The sequence below is a fragment of the Acanthochromis polyacanthus genome, chromosome 22 (assembly GCF_021347895.1).
Source record: "Acanthochromis polyacanthus isolate Apoly-LR-REF ecotype Palm Island chromosome 22, KAUST_Apoly_ChrSc, whole genome shotgun sequence".
NCBI lineage: Eukaryota > Metazoa > Chordata > Actinopteri > Pomacentridae > Acanthochromis > Acanthochromis polyacanthus.
Window position 1 is genome coordinate 3,535,576 of NC_067134.1, and position 21,062 is coordinate 3,556,637.

Sequence of the window (21,062 nt, forward strand, 5' to 3'; positions counted from 1 at the left end):
ACACAGCAGACTGAGACCGCAATGTGGGGGAACACACCATAGATATGAAGAGTAGATACGCCAGCGCTGCAGCAGCCGGCTAATCGACGTGCCTACGTGGCAGCCATCTTGGAGGGGGCAAAGTTCCCATTCAAAGCAATGCATGCACATTGAAAATAAATCAGAATCTGCTCATTTTTCAACCGATTTTCGTGTTGTTTAGTTTATTGTCAACGTCAAAAAAATGTGTTATTGATAGAGAATATTTGATCTGAATAAAAAAACACCTAAAAAGGCTTCCTACAAATGTAGTCTGCAATTTTCGTTATCTTATTATTTAGGTCCAAAGGCCAGGGAATCTTTTCAATTCAGCCATTACATATATAAATGTAAATACTTAGATATGTAGAAAATGTTTTGAGATCAAAACATTTAATTGCTGCTATTCACCTATTCAGGAAGTGAGGCAGGGCGGCGCCATTTTTGAAAGCGACTTCCGGTTGACCGTCTTTGCACTACAGCAACATCGAGTCCTCTCGCTACTGTAGCTACTTTTAACTGTTCTTTTAAGCGATTTTAACATGTTTGGCATCAATTGCGCTGTCCATGGGTGCCACAACAACTGGGGAAAGATGAAGCTTTCTCGCTCTCAGAATTGTTTAGAGCACGGAAAGGTTAGATCTGAATGCTGCGGACCAGCTCATGGCTATGTAAACACACAGCTTGCATCGGTCACTGTCAGCGCAGCTAAAGCGATTCTACCAAAGTTCAGTTTCCACTAAAGACCTAGCTATGCCATCAGTGAGGTAAAAAGATACTTTCTGCTATTTTGAAACGTTGTTATGACTGCGGTTTGGTCAGAATCAGTTTTTTGTTGCTCCAGGGAATTAGCATTAGCTTGTGACAGGGCTAATAACACAGTAAACCGCAGGAGCTGTTTCAGAAATGACAATAACAACCTCCGTTTGCACAACCACATCGTATATACATGAATCAAATTAAGTTTTATTCCAATCAACATAACTTCCATAATATCACAGCAGCGTGACTGCAGGACCGTCCCAACCCAGCGATACAGGAGCATCCCGTGGTCTCCACCACTCCATCAGCTGTCACCAACACCCACGCCATGTGTGAGGAGGTACTAGACTGACTTGAGCTGACATTACCTTTAAGAAACGTATATTCCCGTTCTTGATGTAACAGAACAGCGCCGACTTTACCACTGTGCAAATATTGATAGGCTTCAGTGCTCTTATAATTCCTCATAGCCGAGCGATCAACGCCAAGAGACAACACGAAATAGTTAAAAATATCGCCATACATGACTTGTGGCCACTTTTTCATGTCATCCTCCCACTCTGTAATAAGTCGCGGATGAGGCAGACTTGATCCATTTCTGTTTTTTAAAGAGGTTTTCGTTTCTTCCCACATCACTTTCTCAGTTGTAAACACCGACCTGACCGAGTTACCGGAAGTGCTACTCAAAACAGGAAGTCCCGCCCGTTGGAAAATGGGCGGAGCTGAATAAGGTGAATATAGTTGCAGCAAAGCTCTCTCTCCTCAGAGCTGCTTCCCACTTCTTCCTCAACCCATAGTCTTTGGGAAACCTACATGGAGTAAAGAAAACAAGTAGACAGTGAAGTAAAATATGTACACAACACATATTTGAAAAGAAATCATGCTAATAAATTAAGTGCAAAGAACTCAATTAGCCAATATACTGGAGACCAAAGTTATTTAATTTGATAAATATAGCCTTGTTTAGTATCATTTCAGTTATCTGAGAGCAGTCCTAAAGAATTGCCCAATCATAAAATGGGTTTGGAGGAATAAGATAGATGCTAATCTAGATCTATATGAGTTAGGCTTTATAACTACTGTTGGTAGTATTGGTGGTATTAATAGTAATGTGACTACTATCTGTCTGCTTATCTGTCTGTCTTGTAAAGTGTCTTTGAGTGTCCCAAAAAGCGCTATATAAATTTGATGTATTATGATTATTATTACTACTAGTAGTAGTGGTAATACACAACTACTGCTGCTGATACTGTCACTGCTACTACAACTTGTAATACTAGTAGACATGCTGATACTACTTCTACTACTCTAACAGCTACTTATACTGCTACTACTGCTTGTACTTTTAGTATTACGACTACTGCTTGTACAGCTATACTACATCTACTATTAATCATCTGGTATTTGTTTGTCCAGCTGTTAGCCCGTGTTAGTGTTTTGCTAGTGGTTAACTAGCTAGCTCTCACAAACTGGAAGCTCTCAACAAGATTTAATAATGAAAAAAGAGCCAAAAACTATTCTTACCTGTGGAAAGTTATTCCAAGTTTCCTTGTCTTGATCGTCCGATGTAGTGTGCAACTGTATGCAGCACAATGAGCCGGCATTCTTCTTGTTTTAGTTTTCGTGCCACTGACATCAATGGAAAACACTGAAACTTTGCCCCCACTAGCTTAGTGTCTCCGTAGGCATGGCGCTCAGAGGGGCGTGTCGTATCTACTCTTCATACCTATGGAACACACCCCAAGTCTGCAGGGGCCCGGACGTTGTGCGTCCATGCCATATCCGGTGGTCACCGTGGGAACCAAATATGTAATATGAGATGGCAAGTGGAATCATTAACTCTGCTACACATGTAGAACATCATGAAGTGTTCAGGTGAACAGTTAACGGTGAACTGAGACACATTGTGAGGAAGAGAGGATGGGCTCATAATATGGTGTCTAGGGCTGCATGATATTGGAAATATGTGCGATATGGGTGTCCAGAACTGCAATATCGATATATATTGCGCTATTGGATATTAGTGCTGTTGTCCGATGTGATAACCACTTGTTCCTCTTCTTGCAACCCCCAGTTCGTCAACACATCCCACAGGGCAGCCGCTATATTTTCACCGGTGTGGGAGTCCGGAAAGTAGGAGACTTCTAAGCAGCGTGTTTTCAGATCAAAGTCATTTGTGAGAAAGTGAACAGTAAAACTGATGTAGGGCTCAGTAGTACGACTGGACCATAAATCTGTGGTGCTTGCAAAGAAATCCACATTATTAAGCTCCGCTTTTACAGACCCCAAGCATGCCTCGTACATCTGTGGAATGGCGACTTGGGAAATAGTTCAGTGATGGCACTTGGTATCTGCGGTCGAATTCTTTCAGCATATCCAAAAAACCTTCTTTACACATGACATTAATGGAGAGTGTGCATTTCACGGTATAACGTGTAATGGCCGTGGTGGCGGTTGGAAGTTTTTTCATATGGTGTAACAGAAGAAAAACTTTCACCAATTGTTGTCTGTGTGCTTGCCTTTATTTTGTCTGCCTTCATGGGAGTAGCTCGTGGTGTTTTAGATTGTAAGAAAACAGCATACAGTTCCTTGTGGTTGTGTTTGAGGTGGCTGTGCAGATTTGTAGTGTTTCCTCGCGACGTAGCCACAATTTTTCGGCATGACTTGCAAAGTACTTGCGTCTATGACTCGTCCTGTCTCCTAAAGCCGTAGTACTCCCAAGTTTCTGAGGTGCGCTGTTTTTTAGGCACAAGTTGTTCGTTACAGTCGTCTTCCCGTGTCCTGCCATGTTGTGTTGTGGCGCTGGCAGCAAAAGTGCTATTTGGGATGAGGGGAGAGGGGTTTAAGGTCACGCTCAATTGGTCACAAGAAAACGTCGATGCATGCAAAAAGCATGATTTATACATCTAAATAATCATAAAATTATTGTGCAACTTTGCGATATGGATATCGCACTTACCATTATTGCAAAAACGATATTTTTTTTGATATATCGTGCAGCCCTAATGGTGTCTGTTATTGATGCTGTGTGGAGTTTTAAAAATGTGATCGTTGTGTTGATTGAGCCTGGAAGCAAGAACCAAAGTTTCCTGTTCAGAGGTGCTGGAAGTGTTTATCTGAACTACTCCACACTGACAGCAACTGCAATGTGTTATCAAACAGTTTAATAATAAAACTCTGACAGAGTCATTCCATCATTTCAGTCCAGAGACATAATTCCATGTATAGAGATCATTCATGATCTAAAGAAAGCGCACGTACAGAGTTAGAGAGTATAGAAGTAATGTGTTCAACTGCATTCCACTATTAACATGTTGGGTTTCACTGATGAGTCAAATCAACAGTACAGTAACCAGCAGTAAAATAAGAATAACATTAAAATCCAAATGTCCTGACAGGTTTGAAGGCTGAAGAGGACAGCAGCTTTATTCAGACAGATTTTAATGGATCCCCATCAAACCTGTCTGTGTGGTGTGTAGAAAAGTACCCAGTGGTGTTTACCATTAGAACTTTGTGATCCTGTATCCACTGGAACAACGTGTTCACAGAAATGTTCAGTCATTTGGAGATGCTTGTATCATTCCTGCTGCTGTTTCATGGCTCAAAGACTTCTATTATAAAGCATCATATTCTTTTTGCATCAAACATTCAACTGTTGAGCTGAATTTGTTGGAGACAGCCAGTCCTGGACAAGGTGACAGATGTGTGTTCTCTCATCATCACAGTAGTAACCATTATCTTTTGTCTCTTTGTTCCTCCAGAGCTCCCACAGTCTTATGTCTGTGAGAATGAGAAGACTGTCGTTGACCATCAGCCCCATGACCAGGAGAGAAACTCCATGGTGGACCATGAGGACCCAGAGCCTCCACGGATTAAAGATCAGCAGGAGGAACTCTGCACCAGTCAGGACCAATCAAACCCAGAGATTTCTCAAATTAAAATGGAACAGGAAGAATTGTGCACCAGTCTGGCCCAATCAAACCCAGGGTTACCACAAATTAAAGTGGAACAGGATGAACTCTGCTCCAGTCAGGAGGAAGAGTTAATTGGATTGAAACAGGAGACTGATACCTTTGAGGTGACTCCTGCTGATGAGGAAAGTGACCACAGTGAACCAAAACCAAACAGTGATCAGCTCCTGTTTCACATCTCTTGTGTAGCTGAGAGCCCAGATCAGGAAGGATGCAAGGATGTAGACTCAGGATCAACTAGATGTATCGAGCAGAAACCAAGACATCAGAGTAACAACAGTCACAGTAATGATGTAGACAATGCTCCAACATCAGCGAGACAGTGTGATAATGACAAGGCAACAAAATCTGCAACTTGCGAGGTCTGTGGAAAAGCTTTTAGGCGTAAATCAAATTTAATTAGACATCACAGAACCCACACAGGTGAGAAGCCGTATTCTTGTGAAACCTGTGGAAAAAGTTTCAGCCAACAGTCCTATTTGACTGAACACTTGAGATGTCACACAGGTGAGAAGCCATATGTTTGTGGAACCTGTGGAAAAAGCTTCAGTCAACGGACCTCTTTGACTGAACACATGAGACGTCACACAGGTGAGAAACCATATGTTTGTAACATTTGTGGAAAAAGATTTTCTAGTTCATCAGGACATTATAAGCACATGGCAGTTCACAAAATGGGAAAGCCATATTCTTGTGGAACCTGTGGAAAAAGCTTCAGTCATCAGACCTATTTGACTGTCCACTTAAGACGTCACACAGGTGAGAAGCCATATTCTTGTGGAACCTGTGGAAAAAGCTTTAAACATAGTTATCAATTAAAAGCCCACATGAGAATCCACACAGCTGAGAAGTCATGATCCTGAAACATCTGTGAAAAATAAAGAAGAACTAAGCTTGAAACAACATGTAAGAATTGGTACAGGTTAAAAGTAGATGTTTTAGATTTAAAGCAGCTTTAGTCTGTGCTTCAACAACAACTGTGAGGAAGTATGTAAGCAATCCTTGATGATTAGACCAGATGGAGTCTGGACTGTGGTGGTGGAGCAGCAGGCAGAAGAACCAAACTGAATGTCTGGATGGATATGGTATTGGTACAGACTGCTACATTTCTGCTATCATGACATCCTTCATCAGCAGAGCACTGATTGGAGATAATGTGAAGCTGTTTGGAACATTTTCACATCCTGCTGAGAGAACATGGCTGTTCAGGTGTGAACATACTGCTGGAATCCACTCAGCTTGAGCTTTGCTGTCTTTCTAGTAAAAGGAGGCAACGAGATACAGAGACATTGTGACAGTAGAACACAACAGAGTGTGTCACTGCAGCAGAGGAGATCTGGACATGAAATAAAGTTGTAATAAAACGTCTACAGCTCCATGACTGCTTCATGAAATGTTTTGAATGTATTTAAACAGATGAACATTTACAAGTTGTTTCATAATTAATGTAACATTGAAGATCCCCAGCAAGAATAACTCTGAGTCAGATGTCAAAGACATAACCAACATTATTATGTTTTCAAGCAACAGACACGTGGTTTTACTAGTAGTAGCTGATACACTCCTGCAAATGTCAAAACCAGAAATGTTAAAAACAGGTGAAGCTGTGCTGCAGTTTCTGCTGGTTACATAAAGGTCTTATGCTATTTATTTCTTCTATTGTCACCACATAGGTCATCTGTGTGATTTGTTAGTAGGATCTCATTGTGTCGTCATACAGCACATTGAACCCTTGTATTGTCTGAACGTCCTGAACACTCCTCCTGTCCTCGGGGTCAGAAATGACCTGCCTCCACTGAGCCTCTAAAATAGAGCAGCTTAATGGAATTTTTAACCAAAAATCTATTTTACATGAAGAAACAACCTGTCATGCATCACACACTTTGTGAATGCCTGTTTTTGCTTCCTCAGAGGGTAGAAAGACTGTATTTAATCAGTGAACACCATTCGTTTTTATACCATTGTTCATGCTGTAACCGTTTTCTTTCTTTAAGTAGAGGTTTATTATCACTATTATTGCTGCTAAAGGTACTGCATAGGTGTAAACATTTCTTGTTTTGCAAGAGATAATACTTCTATAGCCTAATAAAGTACCAGAAATGTGCAGAAATGAACTTGAAATGAATTTTTGAAGGGAAACAACAGTGTACTGTATACTGTACAATGGAATATAAAACTACAAAACTCAACTACCAGATACTAGTACTCTCTCATTTTTTGGGTCATTGCTCCCACCTGAAAGATGCATAACCTACATCAATCATAAGAACAGAAAAAATAACAGATTCAAGCAAAATATTCCAACATATTAAGCTCTAATTAACACATGGAGGACAGACTGCAACTGTATTTGTCACACGTGCAGCACACAGTATTTGTTTTACAGTCCTTCTTGTTACTCCTGGATTACTGAAAAAAAAATCTGATCTCTGACCTGCTGGGAACTGAAACCTGAAAACTGCCCTCGTGGCTTCAGCAAAGAGAGAACTGGTGGTGTTGTCATCTGCAGCACCTTTCTAAACCTCTGAACACATTCCCCGTTAGTCAACGATGCTTTCAAGAAATGTGTCATTTGTTTGAAATTGGTAAAACTTGAGATTTGTTGTGGATGGTTGATGTGGCACCTGCACAAGAAAGTTTAATTTTTGTGAGATCAATCAGTAGCACACTCTCAGTTTCTCTCTCTCTCTCTCTGTGTGTGTGTGTGTGTGAGTGATGTGTGATGTGTGTTTTGTTCCTATGTGACTGATTTTTAACTGCTGGGTAAAAAAAATGACCTGAAGACAGTCTTTGTACCCTGGTGGTGTACAGCTTTGATGAAAATATAAACAAAAACAATGTTTCACTTTTTCTAATGTTGGGGTCACTTGAGGAAAAGTGATCAAATTTCAAGTTGAAAAAGGTCATTTAGGGGCCGTTCTATGCTATTAAACATGGTGGCCTGGTTCATTTTGACCCGAAGACAGCACTAAGGTTCAAACAACAGCAAATCAGTAAAAGTATTTTCCAGTTGAGTATGCTAAGAATTTACCTCAAGTTTAAATAATGAGTCCACAGTATTATTAGTTATTTAAAGAAATGCATGAGCAGAATTAGCAACAAAAATGACTAAAATGAGACACAAAATGAACATCTCATTTGGATCATTTTGTACATTTCTGTCTGTTTTTAGGAAAAAAAGTGTCATAAATCAGACTGTAAATGATCTATGAACAAAGCTCTCTGTAAAAACCCTCAGAATGTTGAATAGAATAAATGTGGACAGTTTCATGACTGTAAGAGAAGATTTCTGGATCATTTTGTGTCTCATTTGTGTCATTATGTGTTTTGTTTTAGTCTGTTTTTAGACATTTTGCATCTTTTCATGTTATTTTTTTCTTCCATTTTGTTCATTTTGTGCCTTAATTTTGACCATTTTGTGGTTCATTTTGGTCATTTTGTGTGTTTTTAAGTTTATTTCTGTTTAAAATGATTCATCTTGTCAGTTCTTTTGGTCAGTTCACGTCTATTTCATCATTCTGTGACTCAGTGGCCATTTCTGTTTCAGTTTTCATCTCATTTTTGCTCTGAATTGCTCATTTTAGTCATTTTGCATCACTTTAAGGTTGTTTTTTCATTTTCTACATTTTGTGTCTCATTTTCGTCATTTTTGCTTAATTTTAGTCCCATTTTGGACACTTTTATCTTTTTGTTTCACATTTGATGTCCCTTTTCTAATTTTATGGCTCATTGTGGTGTTTTTCTGTCTTGTTGGATGTTTTATGTTCCATTTTGGTCATTTTGTGTCCCATTTGAACTGTCCCATAACACTGTTGGACCGTTCAGTAGACTCTGTTTGGGTCTTTTTCTCACCACTGAAACATTTTGTCCATTTTTGTCTCATTTTGGTCATTTTATAGATTAGATTAGATCCAACTTTACTGTCATTGCACAGAGAACAAGTACTAAGACAGTAAATGCATTTTTTAAAAGTCCATTGTGATGTCAGAGAGAAGAACTAACAACTGTTACCACATTCCATATTCTGAAGAAAAACATGGAAACACTTGAGAAAGTCAGTTTAACACACAAAGCTTGGAGATATTGGAGAGTTGTGGTGAAGATTTCAAGTGTGAAACTTGTGAAGACATTGTGAGCAAAGACTGTGACAGAAAAATGAAGCCTCCTCAGCCAGATAGGAAACATTCAGGTAAGACAGAAGTCCAGACAACGAGCTGCAACTCAGCTCCAGATATCAAACTACACACTGACATGTTAGACTGAAGTTTTCACAACACTGACAAGCTAACATTTGCTCATTTTGTGCCTTATTTTGATCAGTTTGCATCCTTAGGGTTGTTAGTGTATAAAATGTCATTTTTCATCTCTTTTTGTTGTTTTTGTTCCATTTTGGTGACTTAAAGGCTGTTTTTGTTAAATTCATTCCAGCTACACGGCAGCGGTTTGGATTTCTGATTTACTTTGTATGTTGCTTACCGGAACGCTTTCATTTAGGACCAGAAGTGCGCGCTTCACTCCGCTTTCGTCGTTCTGTAACCAATCAGAGCGTGGCTAAATATTAAAGCTGTGCTGCAGCGACCAGACAGAACAGCGACACCTAGTGTGTCTGCATTGAAATTACATGTTCCTTCTTGAAAACCAGGGCAGAAAGGTTCACTGTGCCACATTTATTCAACCTTTTCAAAACGCTTTTTGTAATATGTTTTAGATGCAGTTTGCAGATGTTTCTGAAGATGTGTAGTGAATTCTCCTTGTCAATACATTGAATATATCCTCCAAAACATCCCATAAACAGTCTTCTGGTACAGAAACCTTCATCATTCTGAAGGAATTATTTGGTAAATGTTAGACTTTATACTTCATCAGCAGCAATACTTTCTTTCAACACAAAATCAGTAACAAAGAAAATAAAAACAGGATTTTGAACAGTGTGCTTTATTGCAAAATAACAAAATTCATGAACAGCAGGTTTCAGGCGTGGTCGTGATTGTGAACGAGGTCCTCCTTTTCCTCCTCCTCCTCCTCCTCCAGGGCAGTGTGATCCATCAAGACTTTCCTGTATATTAAAGCATTAAATATTATCATGGTTTGTATCCATGTTTTCAGTCCTTTTATGTGCTGGCAGCAACAGAATGTTTGACAATAGGCAAATCTGTATTGTAGAATTTCCAACAATAATAAGGAATGCCGAGGTAAATATTATAGTAACTGCATTAATGCAATAAATAAAAATGATCTTTCATCTTGTGTACAGTCAAGTGTTGGATACACACACACACATTTAAATTGGCTGGAAGAAGCGTCTCCTATTAACCGAAGCATTTTCTGACGATTCTCCACAAGCAAAACAGATTCTCAGCTGAGGATCTTTATCTGATGTTGTACGTGCAAACCTGATGAGCTTTATGTCACTAAAGCCACTGAACAAAACCGTGAAGATACAGTTTCTCATACTGTTTGCATTGTGTTGTCATAGAAACCCAATGTGTATTTAGTTGGTGATGCAGAAATCACATAAATATATTTTTTTATGTTTGGTCCTGATTTGGTGCCAAAAATCTATTGGTATATATTACCAAGAATATTGAATCAATGACATTAATTTCACCTTGATTTGACCGATAACTAAAGTGATCGCTCAGAAATGTTCATCATGTCTTCTTGTTATTATAGTAGTTTAAAGCTCTTTTATTCAGACATAAAATGAACAGACAGATCTTGATTACTTGACAGTTTGGGTGAAAACGTTCAAGATCTGTCTATTCATTTTATGTGTGAACAAAAGAACTCAAAGCGACTGAACTACAGTGACTTCCTGCATTATCAGACCACCCCTGACCAAAGTGCACTTCTTCAATATAACGTCTCAATACATGAAGTTTAAAGTTTAACAGCTGTAATGTGCAGCAGCCAGTTCAAAAAGGCGTCTACATTGATGGGTAAAATAAATTCTTCACGCACGTTTAACAGCTTTCTACCAGCATTCCTGTCTTGCATCATTTGCAGTAGCTGCTTTCCACCATCATCATTTTTCATATTCCTTGTAGCTATCAACTATAACAACCAGTTGACTGAAGCAGCTGGTCCATGAGACGTCCATTTGGTGTTAACACCCCCCCTTTTTGTGACTCACAGGATCTGAAGTAGAAAGTCTGAGTTAACAAAGAAACCTGACAACCACCATTAACTCTGACTGAGGCTTTAGTTTTTGTGGAGCCGGTGTACACAAAGTAAGCCTGCTTATACTGAACTTGCTTCATAGCAGCCCTCAGAGGAACAAAGTTAGATTTTTGGTGCCACGAAAATGTGAGCCACATTTCTAGATATTAGCCATTAAATATTGTCAGCACAAACTGTAGAGTGACTAGGTTTTTCCTAGAACTAATCCTCTGTCACAGAATCCTGTAACATGACACAATGCTGACATTTATTATTGCTGGGGGGCTTATTATTGAATAAAATCATCTACAAGGCTATACACACGTGGACAAAATTGTTGGTACCCCTCAGTTAAAGAAGGAAAAACCCACAATTCTCACTGAAATCACTTGAAACTCACAAAAGTAACAATAAATAAAAATTTATTGAAAATTAAATAATCAAAATCAGCCATCACTTTTGAATTGTTGATTAACATAATTATTTAAAAAAACAAACTAATGAAATAGGGCTGGACAAAAATGATGGTACCCATAATTTAATATTTTGTTGCACAACCTTTTGAGGCAATCACTGCAATTAAACCATTTCTGTATTTGTCAATGAGCGTTCTGCAGCTGTCAACAGGTATTTTGGCCCACTCCTCATGAGCAAACAGCTCCAGTTGTCTCAGGTTTGATGGGTGTCTTCTCCAAATGGCATGTTTCAGCTCCTTCCACATGTGTTCAATGGGATTCAGATCTGGGCTCATAGAAGGCCACTTTAGAATAGTCCAACGCTTTTCTCTCAGCCATTCTTGGGTGTTTTTGGCTGTGTGTTTTGGATCGTTGTCCTGTTGGAAGACCCATGACCTGCGACTGAGACCAAGCTTTCTGACACTAGGCAGCACATTTCTCTCCAGAATGCCTTGATAGTCTTCAGATTTCATCGTACCTTGCACACTTTCAAGACACCCTGTGCCAGATGCAGCAAAGCAGCCCCAAAACATTACTGAGCCTCCTCCATGTTTCACCGTAGGGACAGTGTTCTTTTCTTCGTATGCTTGGTTTTTGAGTCTATGAACATAGAGTTGATGTGCCTTACCAAAAAGCTCCAGTTTGGTCTCATCTGTCCAAAGGACATTCTCCCAGAAGCTTTGTGGCTTGTCAACATGCATTTTTGCAAATTCCAGTCTGGCTTTTTTATGACTTTTTTCAGCAGTGGTGTCCTCCTTGGTCGTCTCCCATGAAGTCCACTTTGGCTCAAACAACGACGAATGGTGCGATCTGACACTGATGTACCTTGGCCTTGGAGTTCACCTTTAATTTCTTTGGAGGTTGCTCTGGGCTCTTTGGATACAATTCCAACGATCCGTCTCTTCAATTTATCATCAATTTTCCTCTTGCGGCCACGTCCAGGGAGGTTGGCTACTGTCCCGTGGGTCTTGAACTTCTGAATAATATGAGCCACTGTTGTCACAGGAACTTCAAGCTGTTTAGAGATGGTCTTATAGCCTTTACCTTTAAGATGTTTGTCTATAATTTTTTTTCGGATGTCCTGGGACAATTCTCTCCTTCGCTTTCTGTTGTCCATGTTCAGTGTGGTACACACCTTTTCACCAAACAGCAGGGTGACTACTTGTCTCCCTTTAAATAGGCAGACTGACTGATTATGAGTTTGGAAACACCTGTGATGTCAATTAAATGACACACCTGAGTTAATCATGTCACTCTGGTCAAATAGTTTTCAATCTTTTATAGAGGTACCATCATTTTTGTCCAGGCCTGTTTCATTAGTTTGTTTTTTTAAATAATTATGTTAATCAACAATTCAAAAGTGATGGCTGATTTTGATTATTTAATTTTCAATAAATTTTTATTTATTGTTACTTTTGTGAGTTTCAAGTGATTTCAGTGAGAATTGTGGGTTTTTCCTTCTTTAACTGAGGGGTACCAACAATTTTGTCCACGTGTGTATGTATGTACCTCAGTTGCTGAACTCTGAAGGCAAGACAGGGGCTCCCAGAATTCTTCCATTTAATTCTGCTGTTTTAAATGAGATGAAAATAAGATACTATTAAAAAATAAAGCAATATACTATTCATACTTACATGTAATTGTGTAATTATGTAGTGCCCTGCCACAATAAATAAGTTCTTAAAATTGGTCATCATAAAACAATACAGCACATCATAAACGGATCTCAGAAGAAACAGCTTGCAGTTACCACATTTTACTTGTTGTTGGCCTTGTAAATATATATATTTTTAAAATATTATCACACATACTGGACACAAACACTGTATGCATGAAGATGAATAAAATTACTATACATGTACAACAGCATCATTCATTGAAGTGTACAATAACAGTCTGGTGAAATAAAAGAATATTAGCATTAAATTTTTTTGTTAAATGGCCAAATTCTGGTACCTCCACAAAGTAGCATTCATTTCCTTTTGTTAACTGCCTATATTTACTAACTCTACAATATCAGCCAGTCAGTCAATTTACCATGTCTAAGGGAAATATTAACATCAGATCCAATGTGGGATAGTACTCCTTGTGCTGCAGAGGGACCACCTGACCCAGATGATAGGTTTCTAGAACAATTGCAAATGAAAGTAGAAAGACTAAGTCCTTACACTGTTGGAAGATCTTTGTTCAAATCTAACACAAATAACTCTGCACTTTAAATACTATAGATTGGCTCATTAGAAAATAAAAAGCTGTTTGCTGAAACTTACTTTGTCTTCTGTCCTTCTAATGATCTTTGAAAAAGGAAAGCTCCCTGTATTGGATCTCTCGGTGCACTCATCACATTGTTCTCCTAAATAGATCAAAATTAGAACAGTTGAGAGGTACTGTTGTGAGTCAATGTCAACACTCATGATTTGTTCACGTTGACCATTGTTTTGATGCCATTTAACAGAGGGGACTAGAGCAACACTGTAACAGGCTTGATTTTCTTTTTATGCACGGCCTTATAGTAGTACATGACCAAACCCTCACTGAATTATTCAGACACCTTAACAGCAATGTAATGTGGTATGGAAACTCAATAGAATCTAACTGTACAATACATCCAAATGGAAACAAACGACAAATGACACTGCAACAATATCTGAGTATTGAAATAATACAAACATTGCTCTATAATAACTTTCACTGACTCAGCAAATAGTCAGACATAATTGGATTGACATTAAAACATGTTCTACATACCTGTAGTTTGACCTTTTCTTTTACCTCCTCTGTTTGGGCTCTTGCTCCCAGCCTTGCTTCCTTGAACTATGTTCACATGTCCCACCATGTGACTGCAGGCTCTTTTCCAGCAGCTACACCTGAAGCTTTTTTAGAGTTTTTTAGGGAAAGTATCAAAAATATATATTATTAATTTAAGGTAACCCTCATTTCAAATCAAAAACATCTCTGTAGATTTGAGAAATCTTGTATGTTATGAACCCCAGCAGAAAATGAACTGCCTTTCTGTAGCAGAGCTCCAGTCAACGTCGTCTTGACAAGTAATTCTTGTGTTCAAAACCGAAGTACTTCAGCTAGTAAATACTATGTAAGGCTTGATTAAAGATAATACTACACTTGTTTTTATGAATCAGTACATGCCATGTTCAGTTTCACTCAGAAATGTCCAGTCTGTCTTCTTTCACCCTTTCCACATCATAGCATAAAGACTCTGCATGACATCAGAGTCACAGGAGTAAATTTTATTGACCAGTCATCTTCTATGAGAGCATTAGAAATTAAAATGCTTCCATTTTGAAATCAGCATGTCAGTTGCAACATCACAAAGCAACATCATGCTGTGTAAACATGTTTTTTTTCCACCTATAGCACTTGGTTAAGTGTATTAAAATTCAAATTATAGTCACTACTCTGGACAGATTTTGGATGATATTTTTTCAATACATACCCTCATTCTGGGATTGTGCCATTTGTCCTCTAGGGGACAAACTCCGTTTCAAATCATTGACCATCTCCCAAAAAAACTTGTTTTTTTAAAATCATAAACTGTGGAGATTTACAATGCTATCTATGAAATATTAGTTCAGTATGTCAGACACTTTCTTAGAGGTTTTTCAGTGGACTGCAGACCCAGTTTCACTCGTTTTTATTTTGTCACACTGAAATTTGAGGCTGTTTGAAGATGACTATCTCAAGAACAATTCTAGATAAAAGCCTGAAACCTTCACTTGTTTGTCTTGCTAACGTCAGCAGATCAGATTGTTGTTAAATACAGCAGTGGAAAAAAGTTTTTGGACATCCAATACATTTGTGAAATAATGCACTAAGAATCACTTTGAGGTCTTCAAGAGTCATTTATTTTAGTACAATCATAAAACTAAACACAAACTTCATGTCTCCTTACTTAAAATCAGACTCCCCTAAGAATGCAAGATATGGCATCAAAATATGTCTGGTATTTATGTATAAAGTCTTTAATATAAGTATAGTTCTAGTTTTAGTATAAAGTAATTTGTTATTGTTGTTATTTTTATAGGGCCAGTTAACAATATAATAGAATTGATATTCTTTATTGATCCCACACCTGGGAAATTATTAGCTACAACAGCTAAAACACCAAATCACAAGTTTAAAAAAAAAAAACTCGTAAATTACAGTCTGTAAGAACAGAATAATGAAATAAGAGGCTAAATGATCACAGTATGGCAGATTAAGAACAGAGAGACTATTTCAAAACTAGGACTTTAACAGAAATATGCAGGTTGAGTTAAAAGTGCAGATTGTATGATGTGAAATAAAATCTGGAGTCAGATTTTTCTGGGCCACTTGACAAAATCTGACTCCCCTACTATTTTTGGAATGCAAGAAGTGGCAACCTCCAAACTTTCTCAGCTACAACATCTGCACCTCTGCTACTGCTGTGTGAAGTATCAACTATGTATTACTTATTACTATCATTACAGGAGAGAAGTTGTAGGGATAGTCAGATTTTTCTGGACCACTTGACAAAATCTGTCAGATTTTCTACACTTTCTCTCCTGTAATGACTACTTCACACAGAAGCAGAGGTGCAGATGTTGTAGCGATGGATGGATGGATGGATGGAGATGGATGGAGATGGATAGATGGATAGATGGATAGATGGATAGATGGATAGATAGATAGATAGATAGATAGGAATCCTAAGGCCAGTAATCTCCTAAATTATGATTAATCATCAGAGAATCACTGCCTGTGTCATGGTAATGACTGGATGCAGCTAATTTACAAAGAAATGATTCTGAACTACATGTCAGCTTTCAAAGATTGGACTTTTCATAGAACACTTCATGTTTTTATATTTACAGACTGACAGACAGGAATCCTAAGGCCAGTAATCTCCTCAATTAATTATGCTTAATCATCAGAGAATCACTAAACCAGCTCTGCATCTAATAGGTTCCTGCAGCCCAGAGGGATCTGAGGAACCATTAAGGTGGTAATTGAGGAAATTCGCCCTGCTGCTCACTGCCTCCATCCAGACGTCTATCCCTCTACCACTGACAATTCATTTAACTGAGTAACCACTTTGAAGGGTTTAATTAATTTACAGTCACGTCTGTTAATGACAGCTTTCCTCTTAATGGATTTTGCAACGAAGCAACGAAGACACAAAACAAAGAAATTAGACCTGAATTCTGTGAAGCCGGATCTCAAGGACTTTAAGTTTGTGGAGGACTTCATGAACTTTTACTGAACCCTGCATGGACAAATCTTCTTGGCAGGGGTTCAGTCTGTGTCCAGTGTGCATACGCTGGTGTCGTTGTAGGGTTCCTTGTTGGTTGGACGTTGGTCCAGACTGGTCAAAGCAGCACTGTTCACCATTGGCAGAGTGCTGGCAAGTCTAAGAGTTTTGTCCATCCGTTCCATTCTGCTTGGAAAACAAACACACAAACACAGAGAACGTCAGTGTTTCCTGCAGCATTGAAGAACTGATGCCTTGCCTGAGATAGAGAGCACCCCAAATGACATCTGAAGACACTTTTACCTGTTGGAATTCAACATTCAATTGTCTGATTACATCAGAATTCCTAATCTTACCTACATCCCCAGATTAACCTGGACCAGATTTCTGTGTCAAAACGAATACAGATTAGACTGAACGATAGCTGATAATGTGTTAACAGAATTCAACTGACCACAGTTGTTCAAAACAGTTTTGAAACTATTTTGCATCAATATCCAAAATTATTCAATACATAATTGTGTGTACACTGTGACTGAGACCAGTCTTTACATACCTCACTGTGACACTGATTGAATGCTTTCTTTCTGGTGTGGATCTGCTGGTGTCGTTTCAGGGAACCCAAAGTTGTAAAAGTCTTCTTACACTTGTCACATCTGTATGGTCTCTCCCCAGTGTGGACACGTTGGTGAACTTTGAGGCATGCAGTGTAGCTGTAGCGTTTCCCACACTGGTCACAAATGTATGGTTTAACCCCAGTGTGGGTCACTTCATGAGCTTTTAACTGTGAGTACAATAGAAATGGTTTGCCACAGTGATCACATCGGTACACATCATGTCCAGTGTGGATGCGTTGGTGATATTTTAAGGTCTGTTGGGAGCTGAAAGTTTTTTCACAGGAGTCACAGTGGTACCGCTTTCTACCAGAATGGGGGCATTGATGGATCGACAACTGTTCATGTTGAGTAAAGGTTTTCACACACTGATCGCAGTTGAATGGTTTAACTCCACTGTGAATGAGTTGATGATTTTTTAACGTACTCTTCTGAGAAAAAGCCTTTCCACACTGATCACAGCTGAATGGTTTAACTCCACTGTGAATGAGTTGATGAGTTTTTAATGTACACTTGTGAGTAAAAGCCTTTCCACACTGATCACAGCTGAATGGTTTAACTCCACTGTGAATGAGTTGGTGGGATTTCAAAGAGAGCACGTGAGTAAAAGCCTTTCCACACTGATCACAGCTGAATGGTTTAACTCCACTGTGAATGAGTTGATGAGTTTTTAATGTACTCTTGTGAGTAAAAGCCTTTCCACACTGATCACAGCTGAATGGTTTAACTCCACTGTGAATGAGTTGGTGGGATTTCAAAGAGAGCACGCGAGTAAAAGCCTTTCCACACTGATCACAGTTGAATGGTTTAACTCCACTGTGAATGAGTTGATGTCTTTTTAAGTGACTCCTCCGAGTAAAAGCCTTTCCACACTGATCACAGGTGAATGGTTTAACTCCACTGTGAATGAGTTGATGTTTTGCTAGATTATTCTTGTGAGTAAAACCCTGTCCACACTGATCACAGCTGAATGGTTTCACTCCACTGTGAATGAGTTGATGTTTTGCTAGATTACTCTTGTCAGTAAAAGCATTTCCACACTGATCACAGCTGAATGGTTTAACTCCACTGTGAACGAGTTGATGTCTTTTTAAATCACTCTTCTTAGTAAAAGCCTTTCCACACTGATTACACCTGAATGGTTTCTCCACAGTGTGAATACGTTTGTGAATTCTTAGCTTTGTTGCTGTGATGAAAGTCTTGCCACATTGCTCACAACTGAGTGATTTATCTCTTTTTGCTGTTGTTGCCGAACCATCCTTATCCACCTCAGAGGTCCCACATCTCATTCCATTGCTGTGTTTACATTTCTGTAGCAAAAGACAAAGATAAAAACAGAGGCAGTGATGGAAGAGCAGTCATGAAAAAAATGATCCTAAAAGTCTCAATTCCATGTAGTTGAACATGAGGCTGAAACAAGATCAAGAATCTGCAGACATGCTAGCAGCTTTGTCATTAGAAACCTAGAAATGTGTCAACAGCACACTCACAATGTCAACAAAACTATTTTCACAGGCCCATAGTTTTCAGCTTTCTGCACGGTAGTTTTAGAATATTGGGTAGTAAAATCTGTCCATCACCGTGAAAAGCAAAGCAGAGCTGGGACTGATGGGATTGTACCACCAGGATCTCTTGATCCCCAGACTTTCTGTTAAGTTACATTACTGGAGAAATGTACAATATGAAAAGCATACAACATCAATGTCCAGATTTAGGTCTTAATGGCAGCAGGGTCAATTCAGACCACCAACACTTTCTAGTTTCTCCTCGGGGATCAGATGTCGATACCAGTCCAGAAAAGATCTGTAATTCTGCCACTGAATTCTGGATTTGACCCCAAGGACCCGGGAAATTTGTTGTGCAGCAGTTACACAAGCATTCACCATCAAACAACAAAAGCAACAAAACAGTAAAAGCAATAGCAACGATTAAAGGAAATGTTTTAAAAATGTAAAAAACACAGTAAAACAATTACAAGCAAAATTAAAGCTGCAAGCAGCATTGGGCGGGACCTCGCCCCGCCCCCCCACGCTGTCAGCAAGCAAGTGCCGTCCGTGACCAAAGATGAAAGCCAGAGGAGTTCCTCTGCTGGAATATTGTACGGTTTTGGAGGAGATAATCTTTAAAGGGTTTTCATATTTTGGGTTATAGCGCCACCTAGATTGAAGATAGCTCAAATCGGTTGAACAGGTTTTCGTAGAGCTCGAGCGGGCAAACGTGCGTGCCAAATTTCATATAAAGTTATGCATGTTTATGGGGTCAAATTAAGCGAAACATGGTTTCAGGTGAAGACAAACTTTGACAGCTTATAAAAAAAAACTGGACAAGTTAACCTTTTTCTTCTGATAAATTTCTTTGGCTGGATATTCACCATGATCTGTCCAAATATGAAGCCAGAATATTGTACGGTTTCGGAGGAGATAATCTTTAAAATGTTTTAATATTTTGGATTATAGCGCCCCCAAGATTGAAGATGGCTCAAATCGATCAGACAAGTTGTCGTAGAGTTCGAGCGGACGAACGCGTGAGTGGTGGTTGCATGTCTCTACGACATTCTTGTGCGGAGAGCTGAGGCCTTTTGTGTTGGCCTTTTGTGTCTTTGAAGGTTTTTGTGTCCTTAAGTGGCGCTATGGAGTTTTTGAAGATACCTTTTTCAGTTGTTTAAATTGTTTGCATATTTCAGGTTATAGCGCCCCCTAGATTGAAGATAACTCAAATTCATCGACAGGTTTTCATAGAGCTCGAGTAGTAACGCGTGAGTGGTGGTTGCATGTCTCTACGACATTCCTGTGCGAAGAGCTGAGGCCATTTGTGATTTTTGCAGTATTTGTGTCCCTCGGTGGCACTACAAAGTTTTTCAAGATATTTTTTGCAGAATATTGAAATTTTCAGGGGACTGCACCTGCGTACCAAATTTCAGCAAAATACATGAACGTTTAGGGGTTGAAATTGAAGCGAAACATGGTTTCAGGTGAAGACAAACTTTGACAGCTTATAAAAGAAAAACTCGACAAGTTAGCCTTTTTCTTTTGATAACTTTTGTTTGGCTGGATATTCACTATAACCTGTCCAAATATGAAGCCGGAATATTGTACGGTGTCAAAGGAGATAATCTTTAAAGGCTTTTCATATTTTGGGTTATAGCGCCCCTGTGACGAACAGGGCCGTCCGTCACATATGTTTGCACCTTGCACACGACACTTTATATATTCACTTAGCGTTTTAATGCACCCAACACTTTGAGAAGGCTAATTGGTAAATAAATAATTTGTACGCGATTGTCGGTTTTAAATATTTTATTATCAAACATTTTTATTGAGGTTGCCCGTAGGTCCGGTCCGGTGGCGTCATCTCTGGTGATGGCGGCGGCCGGGTCTGCAGAGGCAACATAACAATTGAGATTGGAATGCACAATATTGTGAGATAGTTTTAAATTGGTTGTTCTCATTAGTGTGGTGTGCATGCGGTGAATGTATTGAGTGTTGTGGAGGGGTGGGTATGTGAGTGGTCTGTGCAGTTAACCTACCGTTTCCTCTTGTGTCCAGGTGCGTCTGGCCAAAAGAGTCCCCGGGGAGCCAGACGCCCAAAAGACAGTTCCGGGCTGAACCAAGGGGAGGGATACGGAAGGGGTGGCTGCAATAGTTTTAACTTTATATTTTGTTGTTGGATTAAGTTTGGTGGTTTTAGTTGGGTTAGTTTGCATTAGTTATTTTTTGTTTACTTTATTCTGGGTTATGGTTTATGTTGGAGAGTTTTTAACTTAGGTTTAATAGCTAAGGTTAACACAATCTACCTGCACAGTTTTATTGGTTTATTCCTGTTGAGCAGACCAGTATTAGAGGAGGCTTTTCCC

The 21,062-nt window shown here is 39.1% G+C and overlaps 3 protein-coding genes across 46 annotated transcripts in view; 2 read left to right on the forward strand and 1 right to left on the reverse strand.

The window, feature by feature from the left end:
* Positions 1–6,946, forward strand: part of LOC127531994 (zinc finger protein OZF-like) — a 289,632-nt gene extending 282,686 nt beyond the window's left edge. The window contains exons 2-3 of one of the 2 annotated variants that reach the window (XM_051942908.1): positions 2,450–2,602; positions 4,542–6,946. In XM_051942908.1, coding sequence (XP_051798868.1) covers positions 4,619–5,608 — 990 coding nt within the window. In that variant the 5' untranslated portion in view covers positions 2,450–2,602; positions 4,542–4,618 and the 3' untranslated portion in view covers positions 5,609–6,946. The remainder of the gene's footprint in view (positions 1–2,449; positions 2,603–4,541) is intronic. The other variant, XM_051942907.1, reaches the window with a different exon arrangement.
* Positions 1–21,062, reverse strand: part of LOC127531964 (zinc finger protein 665-like) — a 266,519-nt gene that overhangs the window by 238,733 nt on the left and 6,724 nt on the right. For 16 of the 43 annotated variants that reach the window (XR_007939175.1, XR_007939174.1, XR_007939176.1 and 13 more), the window contains exon 3: positions 17,152–18,519. The exons of 10 other annotated variants lie outside the window; for them this stretch is intronic. Coding sequence is in view for 13 of the 33 variants with exons in the window: in XM_051942662.1 (XP_051798622.1) it covers positions 17,152–18,519 (1,368 nt within the window). In the remaining 20 variants the exon portion in view is untranslated. Of the gene's footprint in view, positions 1–9,458; positions 9,808–12,874; positions 12,935–13,402; positions 13,492–13,635; positions 13,719–14,113; positions 14,239–15,205; positions 16,785–17,151; positions 18,520–21,062 lie in introns of those variants that run through there. 17 more of the 43 variants (XR_007939178.1, XR_007939182.1, XR_007939183.1 and 14 more) reach the window with 12 other exon arrangements.
* Positions 1–21,062, forward strand: part of LOC127531938 (NACHT, LRR and PYD domains-containing protein 12-like) — a 452,657-nt gene that overhangs the window by 49,988 nt on the left and 381,607 nt on the right. The window lies entirely within an intron of this gene.